The 18,839-nt window shown below is 41.5% G+C and overlaps 1 protein-coding gene across 1 annotated transcript in view; it reads right to left on the reverse strand.

Moving 5' to 3' along the window:
• Window positions 1-2,212: 2,212 nt before the first annotated feature.
• The window catches only part of LOC110045900 (uncharacterized), a 90,076-nt gene continuing 73,449 nt past the window's right edge, over window positions 2,213-18,839 (reverse strand). The window contains exons 47-66 of the mRNA XM_089296974.1: window positions 17,966-18,490; window positions 17,370-17,775; window positions 16,645-16,880; window positions 15,720-16,055; window positions 15,008-15,340; window positions 14,263-14,580; window positions 13,649-13,975; window positions 12,325-12,497; window positions 11,988-12,123; window positions 11,010-11,327; window positions 10,320-10,652; window positions 9,109-9,432; window positions 8,465-8,791; window positions 7,573-7,905; window positions 6,674-6,736; window positions 5,741-6,019; window positions 4,760-5,083; window positions 3,931-4,074; window positions 3,416-3,550; window positions 2,213-3,153 (exon numbers count right to left, since the gene is read on the reverse strand). Of these exons, the coding sequence (XP_089153100.1) occupies window positions 3,434-3,550; window positions 3,931-4,074; window positions 4,760-5,083; window positions 5,741-6,019; window positions 6,674-6,736; window positions 7,573-7,905; window positions 8,465-8,791; window positions 9,109-9,432; window positions 10,320-10,652; window positions 11,010-11,327; window positions 11,988-12,123; window positions 12,325-12,497; window positions 13,649-13,975; window positions 14,263-14,580; window positions 15,008-15,340; window positions 15,720-16,055; window positions 16,645-16,880; window positions 17,370-17,775; window positions 17,966-18,490 (5,352 nt within the window). The 3' untranslated portion in view covers window positions 2,213-3,153; window positions 3,416-3,433. The remainder of the gene's footprint in view (window positions 3,154-3,415; window positions 3,551-3,930; window positions 4,075-4,759; window positions 5,084-5,740; window positions 6,020-6,673; window positions 6,737-7,572; window positions 7,906-8,464; window positions 8,792-9,108; window positions 9,433-10,319; window positions 10,653-11,009; window positions 11,328-11,987; window positions 12,124-12,324; window positions 12,498-13,648; window positions 13,976-14,262; window positions 14,581-15,007; window positions 15,341-15,719; window positions 16,056-16,644; window positions 16,881-17,369; window positions 17,776-17,965; window positions 18,491-18,839) is intronic.

Raw genomic sequence — 18,839 nt, forward strand, 5'->3', positions numbered from 1 at the left:
AAAAACTAAAGATTTCAAACACAGGATTTCGTGACGTTGGATATCATTTTAAAGTTGTGAAAATTGCATTCAAATCGTTCATACTGCACATTCTCTTGCGTTTCACATAGCAACTGTTTATCAAAATATTGTATTATTACTGTAAAACTCAGAAAACCGTGAATACCAGAAATATTTAAGGATTTTTATTTTGTAGCAAGGAAAAGCCAATTAATCGTGAGAAAACTAAACCGTAAACACCAGCGGTAATAGGCCACGTTCGATATATCGACGTTCTAACATGGCTCTGAGGCTTTCAGGACAAACTTCTACGTTTGGTTGTGTTTTCTTTGTATCCAAGTCTCTTTTGGGAATTGAAAGACAAAGGAAATAAAAAAATTGCAATTTTGCCCCGAAAGCCTCGGATCGATGTTAGAATATTGATATATCGAACGTGGCCTGTTGGTTGTGGTTTTGAGGTTTTCTCGCGTGTCCTGAACTTTATAGTGATTGGTTCAGTACCAAATTAACCTTTTGGAATCAAATACAAATGTTCACGGTTTTCTGAATTTCACAGTCATGAAAAAGCGATTGCATGACTTTAAAATGCACTGTCCAAATTCCCGAGTCCTCACATATCCAAATTTTATGGCAAGACGACCATTTCCGGTCCGGCATCATTCAGTCTAAGGTACAATCTAGGGATCATTTCCGGTCCCGGGATCATTTGCGGTACAATTTGGGGATCATTTGCGGTACAGGGATCATTTGCGGGGCCGTAGATCTGATGTGGATATATACAGTGAGATATTGATCATATCATACAATTAATTTCTATGGTTTATACTTGTTTGCTTATTCGCAGAAAATGCGTTAGTTTTTAGTCGGCTCATTGTGATCCCTAGATTTGTCTGATGCCAGCCCCTGTAAAAAAGCCGAATAGCGTGAGTGAAACCTGTCTAAGGACTCGTCCACACCATGCCGGAGAAATTTGAAAATGCAGCTTTATTTCTACGGTTAGGCCTACCGTCCACACTAATCCGTCACGAAAACGAGCTTTGGTCTCGAAAACGTTGGCGTCACGACAATCATGTGATTTCCCTGAAAGAGTTTCCCTCAAACAGAAATCTAAAATGACCGGAGATTGTTGCGTTATCAAATTTCTCTGGCTAAGTGTGAACGGAAAACATTTGATGCGTTTTCAGGGTGAAACCTCCGTTTTCAAATTCAATCGGCGCAGTGTGGACGGACCCTAAAATCCATAGCCCAAACTGCCGTCACTTCATCATTTTAAGCTTGCAAAATTGATTATTACAAAAATTACAAATTACAAATTACATGGTATCAATACAAATTTCGAATTCTAGTTTGGCCTGATCTGACACAACATTCGTTGCTTCCAAGCTTTAATACAAGTGGCGTGACGATTTGCTCCTATACAAACAAAATTAAACGCAAAAACAGCTTGTCACAATTGCTTGAGTCTCCAAGGTCTACACGCCAGGACCGTAAAAAAGGAATAAATGGTGTGTCTTGAATCCGTATAGCGTTGTTGAAACCCGTCTTTCCAAAATAAACACTACCAAAACCACCGTCAATTCACTGTTTTATGCCCGTCTTTCGTAGCCAAAATTAATTAACCAGCGACTTCCCAGAAAGGCCTTTCACAGGAATCTTACAATAGGTATGCGAAGAATCCTTGCACAGGAACCTTACATTATGCATGCGAAGAATCCTTACACGGGAATGAGGCCCTATTGGGGTATATCGGTATGTGAAAAAAAAACGGGATAGATACAGGATATTTGGAGAAAACGTAATGGGATAACAGAGAAGTAAAATCTCTTACGGGACATTTAGACCAAAAATTAACGGGATGCGGGATATTCGGAACCCCCCTAATAGGCCACATTCGATATAACAATATTCTAACATGGCTCCGAGACCTTCAGAACAACCTACATTTGGTGTTTTTTTCTTTGTATCCAAGTCTCTTTTGAGGGAATTGAAAGGGCCAAAAGAAACTTTAAAAATTGGCAATTTTGACCCGAAAGCCTCAGAGCCATGTTAGAATATTGATATATCGAACGAGGCCATTTGGGCCTCAGGAGTGCAGCAGATTCCTTCCATATTCTTGTGTTAACGTCACCAAAGTCGCGTGGACAAGAGGCAAAAAGAACGTTAGGAACAAGTCCAAGGTGTTGGTTTTCGAGACAATGAATGACACAAAGCGTTGTTTTTTGCGCCTGTTTAATGAACAAACAGACCCTTCGATATAAATGTATTTATTTTGAGTCAACAATTTTCTAACGATTGTATAAAAATAGCTTGCATTCCTTTGACAATTAACTTACATTTTTGTGGGAAAGTAGAAATAAAGGGTATACAGTCCTTTAAAAATATTTAATCTTATTTACCTTGTGCAAGAAAAAAACTCTTACTGTTAGGGTCTATAATATTTACAGTCGAAATAGGTTCTCTTTAGGGAGTTACATCAGTATATATGTGTTGTCCAAGAGTATTTTTAGACTGAAGGGAAGAATAAATATTAAATAGGAAACGATTAACATAAAAGGGAAAAGTATGGTAATATGTACATCTCAGAAATATAAAGGCGATTGCGAAAGGTTGTTTCTTTTTCTACTGTACAACTTAGTTCCTAATAGGACTTGATAACTATTACAACTATAGAGCTATAAAGCTCCCAATCGCATTTCAGTTTAAGCTGAAATTAAACCTGGGTAAGCAGTGAATCGACTTTTTTTTACAACAGCTTCTTTGCTACAAACTACTAGGTCTCTACATTTTTCTTACAACTTATGCTTTCTTGTAATTTATTCGTTTTTGACGTACGATAATACAACGATTTTTACAAATAATACTTTTACTTCCAAACTTGTCGAGAATGTCACGCGTACAATGAAGGACAGAAAGTACAAGTCGTGTAAGATTACCACTACAATGCGTGACACGCGTGCGTGACCGTAAACGCTTTTTGTGACAAGGTATATGTGTACACGTACAACTTCCGCGTATCTGATTTTACAAATTAGAAAGTAACAACAACTATTCTTCCTTATGTATAAGGTCCTAAGTGGTAAAATATATTACTCATAAATACTCTTTACAAAGAGGTCACTTGTATACACAATACTTTGATCGGTGTTTATGAACCTAAAAACATGAAAATAAAGAAAAGAATCATTATCACTTGACACTCAGAGATCATGTGCATGAACTGAAGAATACTTCCAGCTACATTATTTAATTCCCTGAAAGAACATAGTTTAAAAAATCCACACCAAATTGCCTATAGGTATCCTGGGCTTCAAAGGAGTGGAACATCCCGCTACAACAAAGCAAATCGTACCAGTCAGGCAGACACCAAACAGGACACCATTTACACTAACAGATCTTACGCAAAAAAAAAACTAACCTACGACGGTGGAATTCGTCAACTCAGAGAAGAATTAGCACCAGCTGCGGCGGACGCGGAGGCGGAGGAGGAGGGACTGGTGCGAGGACTGGGAATCGCTAGATCCAGGATCCACGTCATGCAACAGTGAAGGGCCTGGACACAAACAACAACCAGAAGAGTTAAAAACGTTGTACCAGAGAACAACTACCTTACATATCAATACATAGGATATACTATCCAAATCAATCTCCTCTTCCCTTTTACTTTTTAGGTATTCACGAGAAGAAACAAGAAAATGGAAACAAGAAATATAAACTGGTCCACTCCGTTTTTTGAAGATATTTAACTTGAAGGAAAAAACCATCAAAATCGGATAAAGCAGCTTAGAATTTGAACGTTTCCTAACCTTGGGATTACATCTTTATTCTAACGTGGAGTTGCAAGTTTATATGAGTAAGACTTCCAGGCACACAAGAATTATTTTCACCAGACGTGCTTCCCAAAAGGCATGTTTGCTTTGAAAACAAAGTTACCTGTTGCCATCTGGAGTTGAGCTCGTCCATCGTCTGCTGCACAGACTGAAACTCTGTTGGGGAACAATACTCTCGCATAGATTTTCCTTCTTGGAGCAAAGATTTCAGCTTGGAATAGTTCATGTTGATTAGTCTCTGCAGACCCTACAGGAAATTACAAATACATTTTAAGCAGCTCTTCAAAAGCGGACTTAATTACCGTTAACGTAAAACGTTTCTTTTTTTCAATTAAATTACGTACTGCCTTGAAGTGACTAGAGTATTGACACACCTGGGTGGAAAGAGGTAGCCTCCCACACTGACGCTCTTTGGGATCATCACGCAATCTTGGAAGAAGAATCTTGGAGGAAGATTGCGTCACGAGCCCAAAGAGACGCAGTGTAAAAACCCAGACCGCTCGATCAGGATCCCAAAGCATTAACCATTAGGCCGTCGTGCGTGTTGTAAGCTGTACCAAATGGAATTACTGCTTAATAGATTTTATATGAAGAGTCGCACACTATGATCTCATTCACAGACTAAAAAGGTTCAAACTACCTTGTACAGCATAATAGACATTACCACGTAAAATTGCTGCACAGTAGCTTTTATTTGAATGGTCACACACTACGGTTTCATCCACAGACTTAAAAGTTAGAACCACCTTGCACAGTATAATAAACAGTACCACATGATAGTACTGCTCCGATAGCTTTCATTTGAATGGTTACACACCAGGAATTCTTCCCATGGACGTAAACACCAACAGTGAATCAAATCTTGTCTAACAACCTTTAACTTATGGCTATTGACTTTCAATGTGATTCTAACGTTAAAACAACCTTCGTACCTTAAGTTTTTCTAGCTGAACGCGCGGCTCCTCCTCGGACGTGTAAGGATCGAGTGCAATCAACTTGAGTTCCGTCTCTGTAAGAAAGCTGTAGACCTCTTGACGGAGACCCTCGAATTTCTCCGCTCTGTCTGTCAGCTTGCTGTGTCGGTTGACCAGGCTTTCAACGCGGCTACAAAGCTTCTCCCAGCGAGCCTGTGCGGACTCCACGCCAAGTCTCATATCGGACGCGCTACTTGCATTGGCTTCGAGAAGTAGGTATTTACTTCGTTTTACAATACGTTCCATCTGCGGGCGATGGGAGTTGATATCTTTGAGGAATACCTGGACAAAGACAACAAAACAGAATTAATGAAAAAGTTGTGAAAATCGCAGATAAGTGAAACTCTACTTCAAGAAATGACTTGAAAAAGCCCAAATGTTTCCAGTTTACACATAACCGCAAATTTTAATTCCAACTTAACTCTACCATTCTAATTCCTAACGACTACTCTTTGAGTTGGTTACGCGATCGCTCCCTTTTGTATGAAAAGTGCCTTCTTCCTTTTCCGAGGGTGGTCAGGCAATCGTTCTTAGTGGTGGGAGACGAGATTACGTGACGAGCCAAGCAAAGGTGTGTCATTATGCCACAAACGTAATGAGGGACGGACATTTAATTTTTTGAGGGAGAGGGGGGAAGGGAGTTGGGCAATTTCCAGAAAAAGTTCCTGCACAGCAACAAAGGCAGGAAAAAAAAAAATCGTGTGAGAGGATGCCATGGGGAGAATCGAGCAAGTGCTTCCCACTATCCAGGACCTGTGTTTGACTTTAAAAAATTCTTGCACAAGTTATTGTCTACCAAAAAAACTCATGCACAACCTAAAGGCGAGGAAAAAATTTCATGCCCCAGAAAACTGCCCACCCCCCATCCTAGAAAAAGATAATGGGCCGTCACTCATAAAGATGTTTGTAAGGAGCACTAAAACTATTCTTACGCCTCACCTCAAACCGCTTTAATCTACTCTTAGAGATCTCTAATCCAGACGTCATTCCTTCTTCAGATTTCCTCACGGCGTTTTCCGTCTCATGAATCCACTCCGCAAACTTCTCGTACTCGTTCCAAAACTCTTTGCACAGAAGCAACCTCTCCTCCGCTTGTCTCCTCTTCGTCGATACAGTGCGCCGGACATTTGTCCAGCGGTTTTCAAAACTCTCCTTAGTCCTCTGCAGGCTTTGACGGTCGTCTTCTGAGGGACACGCCATACGATCCCGGCGAAGTTTCTAAGAAAGATTCAAAGATACATATGTAAGTTTGATTGATAGCTTGTAGCGCATGCGTGCAAACGCTCAAGCTAAGAGCAGCTGTTTAAACGAAGTCCTATTCAAACAATTGTATTAGTTTCCAAAGAAACTGTTAGGTTAAGTCGGCGTGTAAGTGAAATACATAGCTGTTTATCAGCTTGAAGTTAACAAAGGTTAATGACCGCCGTAGCGAATTTGCGAAGCTGACGTTTTGAGCTTAAGCCTTACGTGAGTCGGTGAAAGAATCTATGCATGCGTGAACTTTGTTCGGTGGCCAGACACTCTCGCAAGTCAGTTCGCAAGTGCACACAAGTAAAAGCAATTTTACTTTTTTTCTTCGGCAGCATTTTTTCCGCCTCCGGGCAACAAAAGCAAGGCGGATCGACTTTCGTCAGCATGAACAGAGGTTGACAGGTTCACGTGAAGTTTTGACCAAGCATACTCAGAAGTCATGCTTCTCTGAAGCTAAAATTTGACATGGTAAATAATTACATGTAACCTCTGCATAATTAACAGCGGTTAATGTTTCTTACTAGCTCTAGAGAACCCAGAATCCATCATTTTCGAGACAGTGAACGCAACTGACTAATTTATGACTTACAATTATTTATACATTTATCAATGACTGAATACCTCGCAAAGTCGAAGAACGGTTTGGACGTCAGTGGCATGGCTTTCAACATCTGTCTCAGTATTCTAATAATTCCAACAAATAATCAATTTGTCAATTAATATATCCTTGGTACAAAAGATAAGGGCAAATGGCCGCCACAGCAGCGCAGAGTGAGAGGGATTTGCGCGATTCTGATAATAAGCTTGCTATTCTCTTGCCACGTACTAACCAATACAAAAATAACTTTGGCTATAGTGGTGCAGTCCTCTGGAACAGTCTATCCTCAGCTGCTAGGCAAGCAACACCTCTGACTAATTTTCGACGATTGTTAATTAATTCCGACACGGCATTCATGTAAAACAGGCTTTAATTTAGTTTACTTTTCTTTAATAGTTAGCAATATTTTAAATTATAGTAGATTAATCTGTATACATAGTCTTTTGTAATAAGTTGTAGCTTTTATATCAAATTGATAATGCCTGATGTATTTACCGTGTTTTTATACATAGATGATGATGATGATGATGACGACGATGATGATAATGACGATGATGAGTAAGGATTAGGGACGGGGGGGGGGGGTTTAGCAATTTCTAAAAAAGTCCTGCACAGCCAAAACAGCAGGGAAAAAATCTTGCAAAGGGAGCCACGAGGAATTAAAAATCGAGCAAGGGCTTTCTTCTATCCAGGTCCTATTTTTGATGTTTTGATGTCTTTGATGAAAAAAATTTCATGCCCCAGAAAATTGCCAACTCCCCCCTCCTCCTCCGTTCTCACAAAAACTAATGTCCTGTCTCTTAGGGAGATTCTATAAGGAACGACTCATCCCTAATCCTGCGGGGGAGGAGGAGGGTTCTTGGTTCAGGTCGCACGTGCACTAACACGATATTGTCAAAAATAACTTACGCACAAACAGTACCTTCATTTCTTTGGCTTTTTTCTGAATTTCCGTAAGAACACATGAGCCAGTCACCGTGAATCCCATCAATCGACTCTCCACTTCAGTCATCCAAGTGTTGAGCTGTTTCAGTTGAATCTCCAACAACTTCAACCCGTACCTAGTCTCTTCCGCTTTCTTGTACGTAATACCCAACTGCTGACACAAAGCGCGCCAGCGGTCATTCAAATGCTTCTGTTTCTCAGCAACCGCGCCTGCATATGGTGTACCGCCCGCCTTACTGATGACGTAATAGGCGCATTCGTTCATGGTTGATCTTGTGCCCTCGTGACCTTCAATGTCAGCGACGTAAACCTGTATAGACAAAAATTACAGTAATAATCGTTTGGAACTCCAACAAGATGGACAGGAAGCAGAAGAGAAACCGCTTCTGAACACTGAAGAGCTTTGGAATGAGTACGAGAGGTTTGTAAAAGTTAATAATTTTTAAAGCTTAGCACTCAAGAAAAGGAATTTAACGAACATTAAAACCGGTAAACGTAGCGTGTTATGAGGAAAATATTTGACTTAAAGGAGCTAAGTCACAGTATCTTGAGTTATTTTGGCCCCGTACAAAATTACCTTTAAATTGAAGGAAACATGAAAATCGTAGTTTACTAAGATAGAAAAACTCCAAAGAGGTAATAATAAACCATCAAGGAGCAAGGATGGTTAAGGATGGAAAAGATTAACACCGATTGCAAACGACGAACTTGAAAAATTTAAGTTGAACTTTTCAAGATGCGCAAACCGCGACGTAGGTCTTTTAAGGCATAGTCCCAAAAGGGGGAAATGGAAACAATTGCCATCAAACAACCAACCAGCCAAACAAACAAACAAACAAACAAACAAACAAACAAACAAACAGTCAAACCTGAAATACTGTATCTCCTTGATCATCCGGGATACTAAGAAACGACTCCTCAAGTTCACGTGATACCGACGATTCTATGGTCACCAGCCAATGGGAGAGTGTCTCGTGTAATCGACTGAATTGCTCAAAATGTCTCACAATATCCGCCAACGACTGCATGGAAGTTGAGAGGAGACGACAAACATTGCTCCACAGTGTGCTCATTGAAGATACCTGTTTCTTGATGCGTTCGGAGTCGTATTGATCGGCTGATTTTGAAAGTTCGTCAGCTCTCCTGGTGATTTTATCCAGCTGGGGTTTGCGGTCGTCAATCTCTTTTGCACTGGCCTGTTGAAACAGGAGTCCTCAATAAGTCTCTCGAAATGTCATTTATCTAAAAATGTCTCGTTTTAGAATTCATCAAATATTTCCTCAAAGCTCACAGTTTTCCTCGAGCTACGCACTCGGTAAACTGTTCGCTTCTCGGAACAGGTAATGTCCGCGGACAAATATCCGAGCATATTTTCGAGCCAAATGGAGGCTGTTGTTTATATACATTGCGTTCTAAAGGGATGGCTAGTATAGTTTTTGGACATCCCCAAGTGCGACAAAACAAACAAACAAACAACAAATAGACCAAGTACTTATGCAGTTTCATGAAGTACCTTCATGGCGTCCAGTTCACGCTCAACCTCACGGACCGTGACGGCCTTGGACTGAGCTCGGAGTAGTTTCTCTTTCTCTCTCAGCCACACCATCAGATTCTCGGTGAGTGACGTGTACTCCTGCCAATCTTTCAATGACAGCTCAAGCTGTTGTTGGTTGCTTGTCACACGGTTTGTGATCATTATCCACCGCCTCGACACCCTGTCGAGTTCCATGGCGGCCTGGCTACTTAGACTTCCCGTACAATCTTCGATGATCCGCTGACCAGTAGAACAGAAGGCGTTGTACCCTTGTCTATGGGTGTTGATATCTTTCTGACACATCTGAAGGAACGGAAATAAGTTCATGGCTTATTGCAAAGCACTGCTTGCTGTATGACAAGTTTCACCGAAATAAATATGTCCAACTTCATCTTACTATTCAAGCATGTGTGGCGAAGAACTACTATGATATTAAAACTTGATTTCAATATTGTTAATGCAGCCAATCTCCCGTAAGCGAGCATGCTTGAGACCTAAAAAATGTGTCTGCCTATGAAAGATAACCTGTTATTGGAGGTTACAAATGCAGTTGTGAGTATATATGACTAGACTCTGGATCGAGCGGGTTCAAGCCCTGGCCGGGGACATTGTGTTGTGTTCTCAGGCAAGACACTTTTCCCTCACAGTGCCTCTCCCCACCCAGGTGTAAAAATGGGTACCAGCGAAATTATTGTTCGCGGATATCCCTGCGATGGACCAGGAATGCGTCGGTGCCATGAGCCACAATGTCTTAGGAAAGTGTGCGATAATGAAGATAATAAAATGTTACTATATCTATGTTTGTATTTTGTATCTTGTGTATGTAAAGAAAAAGAATCCATTTGTTTAAAGCAATTGAATTGCTTGTATCCATGGGAGAAATGACATTGACAACTGCAAAAATATTGCAGCTATATTCTTTGACACATCCCTTTTTCATGCATGCTTTGACATGAATTTGCTTCGACCTCCGTACCTGCGTAAGCCTCGTATTAGTGTCTGACTAGAATTTCTGTTGCTTGCCGTGATCACGAATATTCACAGTACTCCTAGATGAAATGCCAGTCCATCGTAAGCCCCCTCCCCCCCCCCCTCCCCCAATCACCTTTTTCAATTCGTCTCTGTTATTTGGCAATACCGATACTCTTGGGTGGTTACGAGAGTACAATACAATTTAGCGACATCGTTACCTTCACGTGTTCAAAGTGAACTTTCATTTGTTGAATACTGGCTGAAGAAGGAACCGTAAATCCACTGTGAGTCTCGATTCCGTCCATCCACTTCATTAGCTCTGTGCTCAGTCCTTGGAACTCTTTGAACCTCTCTATCTGTCGTCCAACCTGCTCTTTGTAATCATCTGCTCGCTTCAGCACGGAGCTCCAGAGATGTCGTACGCGTGACATGTTGTCATCAAGGCGTGACTTGTACCTGCTGGCCGTGCTTGCATCCTGATCGAGATCTTCCGACTGACGGAGAAGAGAGTCGAAATCTTGTCGGTAACTTTCGTAGTTCGTCTGGAAATCCTGCGTAAAACGTAAAGAGAAAGATAATCACTCCACTCTAAGACAGTGCAGGTCAAAATTGAAAGTCACTCCCAGTTGGATTCCTATGCGCAAACCATTACACCTCAGCGACTCCGAAAAACAAGAAGATGTAGAACCCCGCAAACGAAGCAACATTGCATTTTCCGCGTATATGCATTATTTCTTTCGGAAGCAAACTTCGTTTCTGGGAAGAAAAAAAAAAATCTGTTTATGAATTTTGTCGTCCAGAAAATTTCCGGAGGAAATGTTGCGTGTGCGTTGAAAACAAGAAGAAAATCTCAGAAATTGTTTCCGCAAAGATGTGTCGTCGTTTTCGAGGACTTTACAAATACCCACCTCTACACGCTCGAGATTGACAACCACGTCTGTCTGGTCAAGACTCGTGTTATCAGTTCCTCGCAGGACCGTTTGCAGGACAGCGCAAATCTTCTGATGTTCTTGATCAAATTCCTTCTGCCTTCTGATCGCTCGTTTGTTGTCCTCGATAGACGCGGAGAGTTTCTTTCTGAACTGTGCCCAGCGTTCTTCGAGCTGTGTGACCTGTTCTTTCATTTCTTGGAATTCCTTCTGGGACGCGGCGCTTAGTTTATCGTCCACGCTGCTATTCAAGGATTCTAGTCTGTCATGCGAGTCGTCAAGATCTTGCAAAAGTTCCTACACAAGATGGATCGAAATTTCAGTGAGAAAACTTTGTCGACTAACAGGATTAGATAAAATAGACTTGAATTGATGGTCTGGCAGAGAGGCATAACGTTACACACACAGCACTTTCAATCTCAGTGTTACAACCTCGAGACAACGTGATTCTGACTTTTAATTCCGTGGATTAAACCTCAGTGTATGACCATTCAAATGCAAGCTATTGAGCAGTTTTTTCATGTTGTATTGTTCATTTTGCTGTATAAGGGGGTTCTGACTTCAACGGGTGTGGATCAAACTGCAGTACCCGACCATTCAAATGAAAGCTATTGACCAGTACTTCCATGTGGTACTGTAAATTGTGCTGTATAAGCTGCCTCTACCTTTTAAGTCTCTGGATGAAGCACTAGTGTGTGACCATTCACATGAAAACTATTGAGCAGTACTTTCAAGTAATTCTTTATTATTTTGCACAATGTGATTACAACTTTGAATTCTCTGACCATTCAAATGAAAACTGTTCAGCAGTTCTTTCGAAAAGCACCAATGGTTAGACACCACTTTACAAAATAAAATCTCAAAATAATGTATCTGACAATCTAGGAACTAATCGCCAAGAAGAAAATGACTTAATAATCTAACTATACGAAATACAAGTTCGGAAGCCCAACATACCTGCAGGAGTTCCAGTTTTTCTGAGTTTTCTAAATCTCCACCGCCAGTGGCTCTTACTTCGGCGTCATCAAGCCACGTAACGAGGCGGTCAATCGACTCCTGTAGTTGCGTAAAGCCTTGCGTAGCGGAAGTAATCCTACAAGTTAGAGAAATGTGGCGGAAATGAGTGGAAAAAAAAAATCTTGAAAAACGTTAATCAGGTAAATTCACTCTAGAGAAATAGACAGTTAGAATTACGAGAGAGCAGTCTGAAGGTAACCATCTAGAGAAGTGGCATGGAAAATAATCCATCTGCCGCGGACTTCAAACTCTAATAACATGGAACACTGGAAATTACCGTTCGCGTTTTGTTTGGAGTTGTTCTTCAAGCGAGGCGAAAGATTGATTGACATCATTCCTTAGGGGGGTGATGTGAGTCGCTCCAGAGTGAATCTTATCTCTGAGTGAGTCGGCTGTGACGTTGATAGACGTCAGCCAATCACGGTGAAGTTCGACATCTTGCTGCATTTGCTGGAATCGATAAAGGCGTAAGAAGCATCAGTTATATTGAAAAATAATCCTTCCGTAAAACCAAAGTAAATCAGTAAAAGGTAAGGTTATGTCTGCATTCGAGCAAAGTGGCACATCAGGTCGGAGCTTATCCCGGTTTCTGTAGCATGACGTGATCAGGAATATTTCTACTCCCCCCTGGATGGGATGCTAGTCCATCTCAGGGTTACCCCAGCATTAAATTCGCCTGCACCCATTGGTACGTCTGGGTGGAGAAAGGCACTGTGAGGGGAAAGTGTCTCAATGTCTCCGGCCAGGACTCGAACCCGGACCGCTCGATCCGGAGACGAGCGCACTAACCATGAGGCCACTGCACCTCCACTACGTAAATCAATACTTCCGACCAATCAGAGCAAACACAAGCAACGCAAGGACCAATCAGAACGAAGAAATGCGAATCCCTGCCGAGCGCGGGAAAATGTGATTTCGTTTGGATTTAACTGGCTTCTGACTGGTTAAAAGGCAGTGTGTTTTCTCTGATTGGCTAGCGTATTTTCCAAGAGACCTTAATGAATCAATAACAGAGCTCAGCCATGGACGAAAGAACAGAGCAACTCAAAATTCAATTTGACAATGAACCGAAAACTGCTCCATTTTTCATTCATTTGCATTGTGTTTGTACCGGGAGGTTTCTTGATAAACGGTTATTTAATAACGGAGCATATTGCGAGCGACTGTCCAAGTCCAACGACGCCAGAATATTGATTGCCGGCCGCATGTATTGACTATACATTACTAACTACTTATTAACCGAGAGTGAGGTCTTTACGAAAATCTCAAACCGAGACCTTAACGTATTGACCGAGAGATAGCGAGGTCAATACGGCAAGGTCGAGGTTTGAGATTTTCCCGTAAAGACCGAACGTTCGAGGTTAATGAGCTGTTTATTGTATGGCTTTTTGCTTTGGTTTTGCGGGCCCGTAATCGGCCTGTGGGCATTACGGGAGAATAATGCCCTACAATTGGCCAATCAGAGCGCGATTATATCAGCCACAAACACAAGCCATATGATAAGAATAACTTATAACTAGTACAACACACTTGACAATTACTGACAATAACTGACAATAACGCGGACATGCATAGTTCATAGTTCGTCACAGAGTTCTTACTTGACAGGTGGACAGCTGTTGAAGCTGTAGTGTGAGCGGTACATCCACTGTGACAGTCTCGTTCAGCACAGCTGTCTGACTCTCAATCCACGCTTGCATATCCGAACACGAACTCTCAAACCTCTGCCACTTCACTAAAATGTCCTCAAGTTCCTTCTCCTTCTTGATTAGCCGAGTGGAGACCGAGCCGAACCGCTCTGAAAGCGACGTGATTTCATTGGTCAGGCGTGTTGAGGACGACGGGTCACTGTTTTGAGCCCAGTCTGTTGCTAGTTCGGTCACTTCGTCCATTCTTCCGCTAATCTCGTTCATGTCCTCGCGGAGAGACTTGAAAGAAAAACATCAAAGCGATACATTAACACTTGCTTTCCGCTTACTTCCTAATTTGGCAAATCTTCGGTAAAGCACTTGTTGATTTTTATTATCCAATCACAGAATAGCACGAGCTCTCAAGAAAACTCCGAAAGTTGTCATGCCATCATGATGTGATCAGTTGCTTAGCAACGCCGCGACGATAACTGTAGGATGAGACCGGAATACGGGGTAAACCGATACTGGTTTTCTAGACGGATGTAGTAAGTAAAACTAAACCAAAGACTATACATAAGTCTTACCCGTAGCTGCTCGACTTGGGTCTTAAGTTCTTGTATGTTTCCAGCAACACTTGTCCCCAGTCTCTCCTCTGTGTCATTGAGAACGTTCTTGATGTAACCAATTGAGGCGTCGTACTGCTTGCACGCCTGCACGGAGCTCTCGAGCCACGCTTCATATTCATCTACTTTTGTGACTAGTTCAGACCATCTCTCTTCTACAGTTTCGATAGTTTCTTGTACCTCTTGCTGGTCAAAAGCGGCATCGCCACGCAGTCGACGAGCCGCCACTACAACGTTTTCTACAGCTTCTTGTTGTGTTACTAGGAAACCTTTCATTGCCTGGATAAATAGGAAAATTAAGGAAATATCGTAAAGTTACTTGGCTGACAGTGTATCGATCATTTGCGCGACAGTATAACAGTTCAAAACGTTAAACTATGAAATTAGTTTGATTTCTAAACGGCACTTGAGAACACTTTTCAAACCATAGACGCACTTGGACTTGTTTTGAAACTTACGTATTTTATCATAAAGAAGAAATTGCAAAAGACCAGTCTCAAGTAAATCCTAAGTAAATCCTATTTACCGTCTTCAGTAAACGAACAAAAGTACACCGAACGCACTTCATGTATCTAGTTTACAGGCAGGCCACAAAGAAAAATTAAAGTGACACGGCAAAATTTGATTCAAGACAATTTGTTTACTAAACTGTATGAGAAAGGCATCTATAAATAGCCTTTCACAAAGTTGGATAACCTGTTCTCACCTTCACATCTTCCAAAGCGATCTCAAACTCTCGCTGTGTCACAATCCTCTGGTATCTACTCAGTGTCTCCTCTCTTTGTTCAAACCAGTCATTGATATTTTTTATTTCTGTGTATGTCTTCTGGAAGTCTACCCATCGGTTCAACGCGTACTTTAATTGCTCTTCTTTCTCTGATAACAGAGTGATGAGCTGTGTCTTCTGCGCGTTGAGACGTCGCACCCCCTCCGTAACGCTTCGCACGGAAGCGTTTCTCCGTTCGTTAAGCGACTGGTTGACTCGTTTGTTTAGAGCCTCGAGACGTTCTTCCTTGCTACGGAGATCTTTCTTGATGGTCTTCAAATAAATGAGATTACACATTTAGTACAATTTCCTACGCTCTGTTTACAGAAAAAGGTAATTCCGTGCCTGTTTTCATAGTTCAACGAAAACTGAATTAGTAAGTATATAGCCAAAATTAAAAGTTGGGAACCGAAGTATACGGTAAAACATAATGACTGGCGGGACTCCGCGATTCCTACAGTTCTTGAATCGTGTTAAAGGCTCATTTTAATCCTTATTTTAACCTGTTTTGCTCCGTGCAAAACTTTACCGAAAACCTGTAAAACTTTACTTTTACAGTGGCCTTATGTAATTCCCTAAATTAAACGTTCTTTTCAGTTTTCACATTCCATAATTGTTCCATACTGTCGTTTTGATGTAAAACGTTACTCACCCTATATTTTCCCAACTGTTCCTTAGCATCCTCAAGCGAGGCACTACTAAGAACCAAAATGGGTCTCTCCATAGTGTCCCTGGCGCCATTAAACCACTCCTCCAGCTGCTCCATATCGTCAATGCACCTTACAAGCAACAGATCGGTTTGTGCTCCCAGGAGCTCGTGTTCACGGTCCTCAAGTAAGGCGCAGAGCTCACTCCAGTTGTCATCTAACCTCGCCTGGCTTTCAATCAAATCTTCCGCGTTTCCGTGTGTCGATTCTTCCAACTGTGCCGCGATGCGGTCCAAGTTCTCTTTTATCGCCTGGTGACGCTCCACTTCAGTTTGATAATGCTGGTAGAAGAGAGGCAAGTAAGAGTAATATTTATCCTTTCAAAGAGGAACACAACGGAAGGGTAAATCTTGTTATATGTAATTAACACAAACAGATCAAAGTGCTCTGTGAGCAAACTCGTGAATTGAAGGGGTGAATCAAATTTGTTGTAGGATTATCTGTATAACGTGTGTTTACGAAATTCTTGTTTCAAATTTTCTTATTTTTAGTTATAGTAGTTGTTATGCACGAAACGAGCTATACATTAATTTGATTAGCATTGGTAGGAGGTGATGAAGCTGATGTAAAACTTTTGTTTTGGACATTAGTTTATCCACATATCTAGTTGAGTTTGAAAATATGAATCACAGAGCTTTCAGGAAAATAAATATAGATAACTGTAGTATGAATCTAGGGTACCTGAAAATTGTAAAAATTGTGATATCAAAGACATAACAATTCAGACTATTAAAACAAGGCAAAGAGATGAGTTTTTCGTTGGGAAAGAGAATCAGAATTCTTCTGAAATTCACTTTTACAAAACGGCCTAAACACAAAACCGTTTCCCTCTAAAAACTGCATGAATCGACAGGACACGTTCTAACTTACTCTGAGATGTTCCAGTTGTCCTTCGACCATATCCAAACTGTCATCGCAGATCTCCTCGTTCCTCATCAGACTAAGAATGGACATAAGCCAGTCGACCAACTCGTCCATCCCAGTTTGATATTCCCGCCATAACTGCAGTAGCCGTTCAAGGCGCTGCCGCTCGCCTCGGGTCTCTTGACGAAGACCACGCCATTTCTCACGAAACTGACCGAGAGCGGCCTGGACATCGGCATTTCCTGAGAGGGAACATTGCGAAACAAGAGCAGTTAGACTGATGGGCTAGATTCTCTCTAGTAAAAGAAAATTGCAGTGTTGTACACCACAAACAGAAAGCTGTTTCAAACTATTATTTCAAAAGGTTTTGGGGTGTAAAAAAAAAACACTGACTTTATTTGGTGTGAATTGGTATTGCACTTAAAAATACTGTTGTCGTAATCAAGCACAATAAAAAAAAAGATAAAATGTATTTTACACTGACTAAAAGATATCGAACCTAGACGTTTCAATTAATTCAGAGACCTTCGTCAGTTAGAAACAAGAATAAAAACTGTGCAGAACGTAAAATAATGAAAAACGTGGTGATAAAACATTCATAAAAATTACTAACAAATTAACGTTCAAAAGAAGTTCAAAAAATTCTTAAGATTACGACAAACACGTGGGAATTCTATTGACTCCTTGACTCCAAAAGAGTTCAAATGATATTAACTGTAATTACTGCTCACCTGTAGCAGTCAAAACCTGCTCGGCTTCATAAACTAAGCCATCTTTGCTCGGCTGTCGCTCGGTGAATTTACGATCCAACTCACGGTACTTCATCATTTTCATTAACACTGCATCGATGTGATCTTCTGGCATTTTCCTGGCAAGGACGAACGATTTTTGCTCTAAGTTATTCATCCACAAGATGAACTTTCTCGAAGATTCATCGAACGATTGCCACTGGATCAACACCGTCTGAAGCCATTCGGCACTCTCTTCGCACGCTTCGTACATACTGTCGGCAATCTTCGAAACATCTTCGTACTTCGGACCGACGACATCGGCATCAAGGCGTTCTCCGCCCTGTACTGCGTACTGCCGCATCATTTCAACTCTGGATTTGTGGCTGTGAATACTACGGCAAAATCCCTAAAAGAAAATACGAACCGTCAGTTCAAGTTAGTATATAAGCTCCGTGTGCTAATTTAGGGTACGTTCCTTAGGGGTGATCTGGATCAGGATCAGTGATCCAAGATCACTCGGATCATGGTGCATCAATGAACACTAATGGTTTCACTATGTATTTGGTAAACAACCATTGGCTCCAATGTTATAGTACCTGGAAATGTTTAAGTCTTTCCTTCAAAGCTTCCATGGTGGGCGGCAAACTCTCATCACCAATCAGTTCGTGAAACGCTTTCTCCTGACTAGTCAGCCATTCGGAGAATTCACGTAATTCCTCCTCGTACTGCTTCTTTTTTGTCCTGGGGGATTTCTTTTCCCCGCTCGGGGGGGTCTTTAACTCCCGCGCGGGGGACGTGGATTTGCTCCTTGGGGAAGTCACCCGGGTATCTTTAACCTCCGGTTTCTTCACCTCTCTGGAAGTTGAAGCCAAGACCGGTTTCTCTTTCTCGGGGACAATAGATTCAACCACTGGTTGTCTTGGAGGAGTCTTCACCTCGGACGCTAAGACGCCTAGAGCTTTCAGTTTCCGCTCTCGACTCTGCAAGATCGTTCGAATGCGGCCCCAGCGTTTGTTCAGGTCAGCGAGACGCGCCTTCTTGTGAGGACTGGCGCCCCTAGACGACTCTTTGTTTAAGAAGTCATGAAGGCATTCTTGGATAACGGAATGACTTTGTAAGAACTATGTGGATAAAAAGGAAATGTCAGTGATTTAATTTAGGACCAAAAACACCGGCATTTCCTTGAAACTTTACACTAAACCACTGTAAAATAAGGTTTTGATTGTAGGGCTCCAAGCAATCTCATGCCAAGCGTGTGAACATTTTACTCCATCTACCTATGAGTTAAAAGGTCTACGGGCGATAGGAGAATTGCTGTGACTGCCCCTGGAGTGGACTGGCGCTCGTCTATCGCAGAGTTTAAAGCCAAACTTCGGCTATATTTTGAACAGCCTTTTCTCCATAATCACAGACTTTATTCTTCTTTTACGATATTAAACAAATTTTGCTTACTTAGAACATGACCAAACG

This window comes from Orbicella faveolata, unplaced genomic scaffold (genome assembly GCF_042242905.1).
Source record: "Orbicella faveolata isolate gen_17 unplaced genomic scaffold, um_ofav_v1 contig_27, whole genome shotgun sequence".
Classification (NCBI taxonomy): domain Eukaryota; kingdom Metazoa; phylum Cnidaria; class Anthozoa; order Scleractinia; family Merulinidae; genus Orbicella; species Orbicella faveolata.